General features: G+C 32.2%; 1 protein-coding gene and 1 long non-coding RNA gene across 3 annotated transcripts; one reads left to right on the top strand and one right to left on the bottom strand.

Moving 5' to 3' along the window:
• Nucleotides 1-1,075: 1,075 nt before the first annotated feature.
• Nucleotides 1,076-4,020, bottom strand: CHX15 (cation/hydrogen exchanger 15). The gene is made up of 3 exons (XM_022300973.2): nt 3,802-4,020; nt 2,656-3,654; nt 1,076-2,505 (listed from the first exon to the last, which is right to left on the bottom strand). The coding sequence occupies exons 1-3, from the start codon at nt 4,018-4,020 to the stop codon at nt 1,201-1,203; spliced, it is 2,523 nt and encodes an 840-aa protein (XP_022156665.2). The 3' UTR covers nt 1,076-1,200.
• LOC148212832 (uncharacterized) lies at nt 1,552-4,528 on the top strand. Of its 2 annotated transcripts, none has more exons than XR_015789496.1 (2): nt 1,552-3,692; nt 3,796-4,528. It is a non-coding gene; the product is annotated as an uncharacterized LOC148212832 (long non-coding RNA). The 2 variants fall into 2 exon arrangements; XR_015789495.1 differs by having other exon boundaries at nt 1,552-3,710.
• The last annotated feature ends 4,970 nt before the right edge of the window (nt 4,529-9,498 follow it).

The raw sequence follows: 9,498 nt of genomic DNA, 5'->3' as shown, positions 1-9,498 counted from the left end.
ACACAGTGAAAACAAATAATGTAAAGAAATAATTCGAATAAATAAGATGCATTTTTTGAACAATTAATATAAAAATATAAAGCACACTACCTCAAATAAAAATGGTACACAATCTGTAAAAATTCAACCCTCTCCCTCCATTACCCTCCACCACCCACCACCTCTATCACCCCCTGCCTTGCCCTACCGTTTATTCCCTCGGTTTTGTCAATTTGTCGCACATAATAAGATTTGTCTCCTCGCTTGATTTTTGTTTTTTGTCTCCCTTACAATACCTTCCGTCTCATCTCTCTCTCCCTTCATCAACTTTGCTCCGATCCTTCCCTGTCTCCTCTGCAATCGTCTCCTTAAATTTGGAAATTTTTGTCTCCATATATATATCAAATACATTAATAAGAATAGTGGTTGAAAAAAAAACTAGAATCCAGGAGAGGTAATAGAAGTTTAGGATATTTTGATTTTAAAAATAATAAATAAATAGAAAAGGTAAAAATGTCAAAATCAAACTTGTGAAATAGTTGGAAAAATACAAATGTACATTTTTCATGATCAAAACTATTGATCATTCAAATTAATTTTTTTAGGTGAATTACGAACTAGAATATGATAATTTTTCATCGACCAGCTCAAAATTAAATCATACCTCCAAAATAATCTTAAGAAGACATTATCCCAAACGCATACTTGACATGTACCCCTCTTCTAGCTTCATCACGAAGGAAAACAAAAACCAAGATTTTCTTTACCCAGTATCAAATGCGAGCTACGAGAAAATAGAACATCTTTCAAAAGTATCAATATTGTCACATAAATCGCAAATATATGAATATAATACACTAAAAAGTTTTCCATCCTAATGGAATAGGTAACAAATCAACTTTGCCACCCACCCCGACTAAATCACCCCACTAGTGTCCAAATGTGAGTAAAATAGTAAATCGTCTCAAGCTCTTGCTTAATTTTTAAAAAAAGAATAGATGAGTAAATAATAAAGAGTTCTTGGAGTTTCTTCAAAAGAATTAGAGACAATGAAATTATAAAAAAATAAAAAATAATAATTAGAAAAAAGGAGAGAGAGAGGGTCTAAATTTTAGAAGAGAAAGTCAAAAGGCTACAAATAATGGTAAATAATATACATTAGAATTACATAGATACAAAAATCCATTGATCTTGATCTGGTGTGTTATGCAGTGATTTATATTATGTATTGTACATCATTTGAGGAGGCCTTGGTGGAGGATGTTGCCTGGTGTTTACGGATCTCAAGCTTTGGAAGGGTTCCTCTGGATTATTGAAATCTGTTAAGAACTCTTCTTCTCCATGCCCCGCCGCCGCCGCCGCCGCCCCGGCGAACTGCTGCACTACCAAAACCGAAGTCGTCGCCGCAAAATCCGACGAAGCTAGCAGATCTCCGATTGCTCCCAGCTCCGGGCACTCGCTCCAGTCCGTGAGTCCGGCAGTTAGAGGCGATGCCCTAGCTTCTCCTCTGCCCACGATAAACAGGTCGTGAGCATCGCTCATTGCTCTAATGGCCGCCACTGTCTCCTCGCCGTTGTTCAACACCTTCTCCGTGTAAGTGACCGACTCGTTGTTCACATTCTTCGTCCTGAATTCGTTTACGAATTCCTCGTCTAGCTGCCTGTCTTTGTCGATTTCTGTTTCCATGGTTAAAGCTGTAGGTTCGTTGTCTTCTGGTTTTGGTTCGACTGCTTCTACTCCGGCGATGAATCTCATTACGGTTAAGCTCACTCCTGGATGCTCTGAAATTCTCCACGCGTATGCTAAAGCTTCTCTGTCGTCTTGTCCGCCGAAGAACAACAAGATTATGTTGTAGTGAGACGCCTTGTTCGATGCGGTTCGAGTGGAGCCATTTAGGCCCCGATCCACTAGGATTCCGACGGAGCAAGGTGCGTTGGATAACACATTTTGGTTTACCAATCTGAATGCTGGATTTGTAGCTTCCATTCCTCCATCGACGGTTTGTTGCTTGTGGAATGGGATGATTATGAAGGCAACGCGTTTGTCCTCGGCTAAATTGCAGATGTCTTCGTGCATTGTGGAGTAGGGGGAAATGGCTGTTAGGGGCTGGACTGAGACGCAATCAACGTGTTGTTCATAGTTCTCGAATGCATTGATGATGTGATCTGATTGAGCCTGGGTTCGATTTAGGGCAGGGCGACCTGATTTTCTGGTGTTGTGGACAATGAGCATGGCGGAGGCTCGTCCTGTGAGTTCCACCAAGTGCAGCACATATATGCAAATTGGGGATCTCTTGGTTGGGTAGGATGCATCAAGGAGGTTGATGATTGTTGGTACGTTTCGAGGTGTGTGGATGCAGACTAGTACTCGGAACTCCGAATCTGGTTTCGATGCTTGAATCGTTCGTTTCTTATATGGTAGAAACCTTCTTGTTGGCCTATAGATTACGGTAACTGCAGGTGTTATGATCCCTGTCATAGTGATAGCTACAATCACCATAATTGTAAATGTCTGATCATCTAGTACCTGCACATACATTTTACATTGATTATTTGGTAAGAAAAGAGAGAAAACTCAACCCAAGTTGTTAAATTTACAGTGAATTTCAAGTCAATATATGTTGCTACTCATGTAATTTAAGGATCTAGGAGGGGAGACAAGTTTAGGAGTGTTTACCTTTTGGTCCTTTCCGACGTTGAGGATGATCATTTCAATGAGGCCTTTGGTGTTCATAAGCAAGCCTAACGTGACGCCTTCACGATACGACATCTGATAACAAATGGAGGCAAGGAGAGTTCCAATGACTTTGCCAATACAAGCAAGGACAGTGATGGATAGAACAGATATCCAAGTGCCAATTCCTTTTATGGCAGATACATTAGTCTTAAGCCCACTTATGGCAAAGAAAAGAGGGAGCAAAAGCCCTGAGACAAAGTCCTCAAGCTTCTCAATTAGAGTCACCCCAAGTGGTCCATTTGGAATAACCAACCCAAATACAAAAGCCCCAAAAACTGAGTGTGTTCCAATGGCATCTGTAACAAACCCTGAGATCATAACCCCTGTGAGAATCAAACAGATGTAGAACTCACTGATACTTTCTCCTTCTGGGGTTCTTCGAATCATCCATGAGATGGTCGGTCGAACGATGAAGATGCAAAACAGAACAAAGCTTGCACTTGAGAGTACAACCCATAAAGAAGCCAAAGATGAGGAATCATTCTCAGATAAGGCTATGGCTAAAGCTAAGAGAACCCAGGCACACATATCATTAAAAAGGGCAGAAGCCATAGCAATCCTTCCTAGCTCTGAATTAATCAGTTTAAGCTCTGCAAGGACTCTAGCAAGCACTGGGAAAGCAGTCACAGAGAGGGCAACACCAAGAAACATAATGTAAGTGCCCAAGTTCATGTCTTTTTCCCACTTTTCATGCATCTGGTTTGAAAATGCAGCTCCTATTCCAAATGGAAGAATCATTCCAGCCAAAGCTATGGCCATTGCCTTCTTCCCAGTTCGACGAACCACTGAGAGATCCATCTCCACACCAACCAAAAACAGAAAGTAGAGAAGCCCCACGTTCGCCATTGTTTCAAGCACCATTACACTTCTTAAAGGAAACATGGCGTTGGCAAATTTAGCGTTCCTCCCCAGTACCGAAGGCCCCAGAATCACTCCACCCTATTAACACAGAGAAGAGAAACCAAATGTCATCAATGGTAGAGTACAGAGGAATTGTAATTATACTTCAACCCTGTTTTTGTGCTACAAACAAAAGTGAACTATCATTAATAGATATCGATCAATTATATTAATTTGCAGGCTCACCAAAATTTCAGAGATGACTCGAGGTTGGCGAAAGGGTTTCAAGAGGAAAACGAGAGTGCGAGTCAAGACGACTACCATTGTTAACTGCAAGATGAAGAGGGGGAGAGAATAATCCAAAGGGTTATCGCCCTGCCACACCCCATTTGTAGTGATCATGGTTGGAGCATAGCAGACGATTGTATCGTCTGTGGAATTGGATGCCGACTCTTGCCCGTCCATTCCTTCTTCTTCGTCTTCGTATTCGTCTTCCGGGTTCCTTTTATTTGCTAATCACCTCTCTCTTGCAGGAAAAGCCACCATTAACACCGGTGGTGGCTGAAGAAAATGAGTTCATGAATTGTAAGTTTTGAAGATTTCATTTGGTTTGTGCATTTTCTTTTTTCAGCGAGGGGAAGAAAACAGAACCAGAGATGCTGAGGTAATATTTGTATTTGAGAAAAAGTGGTTGGAGATCTGTGGTCAAAGATGGATTGACTGTTTCTTTTTCTTTTACCTCATATTCTTGGTGGTTTCAAAAGGGACGAAGGCTTGTGAACATGCTATTTCAGGCCATTAACAATATTAACCTCCTGTTAGGTATCTGGATGGATTTTGGCATTTTGAGTTGGGTTATTACTTGACACCCAATTTCTAAATGGGGATGGAGAGAGGATTTTTTGGATGAGTAGCATGATCAAAAATATTATAAGTATGTATCTTTATAAAAGTAGTTGTAAAATTAGTAGCGTGTATATGGTCGGGTTGGGTCGGGCTAGGGAGTTTTTTTAGATCAATTCAAAAATTTGGATTGGTCGGTTTTTCTACTCGATGGAACCAAATCAAGGGGGCAACCAACCCAATATTTAAGACCATTATTCTTATTTTCTCGTAGTTATTTATTTATCTTCAATGTTTATTTTGACCAATGTTTTTTAAATGTCCGTTTGGTAACGTTCATATTTTTTATTTTTGTTTTTTCATTTTTAATAAAGAAAATTGAATTGCATGGTCCCAAACATCCATGAATTCAAGTATGGTAAACCCTTCTTTTTATTTGTGTTTTGGAACAAAATTTTGTTTTAATTATTTCCAAAATTTCTATACAAATTTGAGAATGTTTCCAAAAAAATGAGAAACAATCGATATAGTTAGTTGTAAAATGCCTAAATTTCTTAAGAAAATTGGAAACAAGAAACGATAACGTTACCAAATGAGTCCTAAACGGCTTACAACCATATGTCATCCCTCGTATAAAATTTAAGGTTATACCGCTTCCACATCTAAATAGATCTTATTGCTACATCTTCGAGATCAGGCTCCTTATCGCGATTTATGTTTATTGCACATACCCTAATCCACTACTCCCTAATATATATCTTGATTAAATTAAAAAAAAAAAAAGACAAACCTTAGTAAATCTACAAACTTGGTGTGCATGTGAAATTTTATAGTTTTATCTTGAAGTATAAAAACATAAAAATTAATTAAATAGTTAAAAATTTTATATAATTGAGCTTTATCTTTCAATGTTTACCTCATTAAGTTTTTGTATTTTCCACATTTATCTTATAAAATCGACGTCTCAACGTATATTTTTCGATTATTTTAAAATTTTTTTTAAAAACACATATTTATGGATATTTCATCATTTTTTGTTCCTCAATATAACGATGCCTAAAAAGAAATAAAATTACTTATGTATTGTAGGTAATCAAAGTATTTTTTTGACTAAATGAGAAAAATATACTGAATGATAAAGAATGTTCAAGTTTTGGTGAGAAAATTTTTTAGAAAAAGAGTAAGAAAAAAACTCTTGTCGTAGGAGATAAATAGTTACAAAATTTTTCGAAACTATAAATATTCTAACTCTTTATATTCTAACCTTTCACATGATTAAATAATAAAAATAACTAAATCTTTTTAAACTTACGGATTAGAATATAGCTTTAATATACAAATTTTGTGCCGACTTGAACTGAGTAGATATGTCTTCACTTTTGAGTTGCTTTAAATAAAAAAAATGAGAGAGATAAATCAAAATAAAAGAAAAATATAGTTCAAAGTGTTGGTAAAAATTGATAGATGATGAAAAATTATAAATCTTTGAGAACTCTAAAACTTTTGAAATTCTATTATTAATTATTATTAACTATACATTAAATATAACAACCTTTTTACCCATTCTAACTGGTTAGATTCTATATTTGTCTTAAAAAAATAAACTTTTTAGATTTATGCTATGGTTGATATTTACTATTTACCATTAATTTGGAATAAAATACCTATTTATATTGGTAGATTATGAAATTTTTTGAAATTCTATTATTAGTTATTATTAATGAAAATAATTAAGTTCTTCCTAACTTAAACAACAACCTTTCAAATATTCTAATTTTTTCGATTCTTTGTTGTCTTAAAAAATAAATTTTTTAGATCCATGCAATTGTTATGGTTGATACTTATTATTTATAATTTACTAATTAATTTACTATTTACCATTAATTTTCTATGACATGTTATGTAAAATTATAAATTAAAAAAAGTTATAATAACCTAAAAATAATTTTTCAATATCTGATAAACAAATTTCTTATCAATTTTGAAGCTATAAGATTGAGTTACCTAATTAAAATTAAAATATGCAAAAGAATTTTTAATAAAAATAACATAATAATTATAGTTATAAAAAATATTAACAAATAAAAATAATAATAATATAGCAATTATAAAATAACAAAAGCTAAATTAAAAACTAAATCAATAGATAGATTGGTCTTGTTAGACAAACATCATTATTTAACTTCATCAAAGTAAAATTATAACTACACAAACTTACAAATCAAGATACAGCTTCGATATATAAATTTCATTCAGACTTGAACGTATCATGTATGTCTTGATCAGTTACTTTCATGATCAGAGAGAACTTTAAAGCAAGAAAATAAGAGACAACAAAAAATAATGAAAAGATGTAGCTTGAGTATTGATGGAAAATGATGGAAGAAAATGTCTATTTATATATGTATTAGATAAAAAAGTTACAAACATTTTGCAATGGTACAACTTTTGAAATTCTATTATTTATTATTATTAGTAAAAATAATTAAACTTTCATAAATTAAATAACAATCTTTTACATATTTCAACTTTTTGGATTCCATTTAATTATTATGGTTTATAATTAAGTGACTATTGATAATTAATTAATTTATTTATTTACAATTCATTTTCAATGACATGCTTGGTAAATTTATAAATTAAATGAAGGGTATAATAATCTAAAAATGTTTTTATAAGATTCTCCCTTATTTTAATATAGTTTTTTTTAATAAAAGGAAATGCTTTTATTAAACTCAAGATGCCATAAAGGCTACAAAATTTTTCCTATCAGCTTCAGCGCACTGACAAACGAGGGAGGGAAATCAGACAGCCAAAGACACGCGTGCCCAAACCTTAATGCTTCTCTTGCAAGCGAGTGTGCCCCTTCGTTGGATTCCTAAAAATATAGTGAAAAGAAATCGAGCAGAAAATAACTATACATTTATATTATGTAGACACCGTATTTGGTCCGGCTTCATTTTAATTTTAATTTTTACTATTTAATTTTTGTTTTATTAAGTTTTGTTTTGATTATTTTGGTTTAAAATACTATAAGGTTATAAGCTAAAGTTAAAATTAAATTAAAAAAATAGATTTTGTTTTAAAGAATTTGATTTATTATTAAAGTAAAAGAAATAAAAAGATTTGATTTTAAATAAAGAATTTTGTTTTAAATAAAGGTTTTTTAATTAAAAAAATATATTATGTTTTGGTTAAAAATAAGAATTTGGTTTCTCCTCCCGTTTTTCCTTCGTCATAACTGTCATCCTTCTCTTCTTCTTCTCCCTCCTTTTTTTTCTCTTCTTTTGACTCTTCCTCTTTTACCGTTATTTTTTTTATGTATTAAGGGACAGTGCATACAGTGCATGGCAGAGAGTTAGAAACTCATCACCGTATCTTCTTCTCTCCATCTCTCTTATCCCACCATCACCACTTTTCTCCTTCATACCCATGACCTCCGACGATGCAAGGGAACAACACGAACGACAGTAGCAACAACCTTCTTCACAGCTTCTTCCAAGCCCGCTGGCGCTCCGACGATATCCTTCCCGATAGTGCGTTTTACGTAAGTATCAAATACGAAAATTGGTTTTGAAAATCATGCTTTTAATTTGAAACAGATTCTTTTGTTTCTATCAAAAGATTCTTTTTTTAAAAAAATGTTTTTTTGAAGAAAAAGTTTTTTTTTTTTACTTTTCTTAAAAGAAAATGCTTTCAGTAAGAAACTTTTTTTTAAGATAAAAAAAATCTTCTAAATTAATTTTAAATGAGTTTTTTGAAAATAAAATAAGGATTTTGATATTTTAAATGTTGTTTTAAAATAAAAGATCTTCTTTTTCTAATAAAGAAGAGTTTTTTTAAATGAAATAAATATAAATTTTATTTTATTTTAATAAAATATTTTACTTTAAAATTTTGGTTAAAATACGTTGAAAAAAAAATAGGAGTGTTATAAAATAAATCTTGTTTAAAAAAATTTGGATTCTTTTAAATTTGGATTCAAAGTTTAAGAGATAAAAACAAATATTCTGCTACAGGATTTAAAAAAAAAGTAGGAGATAAAAACGGAGTATTTTAGAATAAAATCTCATTGTTTTTTAAAAAAATTCCTTTTAATGGTTTGGTGGTCATGAGTTTCAAAAAAAATCTTAACAAAAAAATCAGTTTTAGCAAATAATTTTTGTTAAAAGTAAATTTGACTTTATTTTTAAATAAAAGTTTTCTTTTTTTTAAATAATCTTGTTAATTTCGAAATAAATAAAAAAAGTTATTTATTTTTGTTTTAATTGAACAAATTCGTAGGTTTTTTTTAGTTTAAAAAAATAAATTAGAACCTTTGTTAATGGCAAAGGTTTGGTTTTTTAATGAACATGACCCAAGTTCGAGTCTTTGCATGTTTCATGTTATTTTTACTAAATAATTATTTTAAATAAAAGATTTCCTTTAGAGTTTTTTTTAAACAAAATTCAAAATACAAAATTTGTATTTTAAAACGGAACATAGATTATATCCTGAGGTGGTGGCACCTTGGGTTGGAGTGTCATCACTCATGTCGCAAGTTCAACGTCGGCCGCTCCGCGTCGCGATGACGTTGCGACATATTATATTGATATAATATTTCTTTTTTGAGAATATATTGATATAGTATTTAATATAATATAGATGTATAGTTATTGATATATATGTGTATTTTGCAAATACGTTTTAGGTTCTAACTTTGTAAAATTTATTTCTGTTGTGCAAGATTTGTAGTTATTTAAGCTCCCTTGCAAATCTAATATATATTAAATAAAATAACTCTAAATCTCATTTTGTTCTTGAATTTGAATTTATTTTTATTTTAGTTTAAACTTTGAATTTATTTATTTTAATTTTGAACTTTCAAACGTTCATTTTAATTCATAAACTTTTAAAAAACATCCATAGGATTTGGGAAGGTGGTATTGACACTTTTAGGAGTCGAGGGGCATCGACCATGAGAAAATGTTCATGTCATCCTTTCTTTTCAAGTCAGTTTGCCAGATTCACCCTATTGTAAATCCTAATTATTTTTACATTTAGCAGATTAACGATTATATTAGTACAAGGACTTTTAAAACATTTTTTTTAATCAAAACT

Source organism: Momordica charantia, assembly GCF_013281855.1.
Source record: "Momordica charantia cultivar OHB3-1 chromosome 2 unlocalized genomic scaffold, Mcharantia_2.0 BLBB01000002.1, whole genome shotgun sequence".
Lineage (NCBI taxonomy): Eukaryota > Viridiplantae > Streptophyta > Magnoliopsida > Cucurbitales > Cucurbitaceae > Momordica > Momordica charantia.
This window is presented reverse-complemented; position numbering and strand designations above follow the sequence as displayed.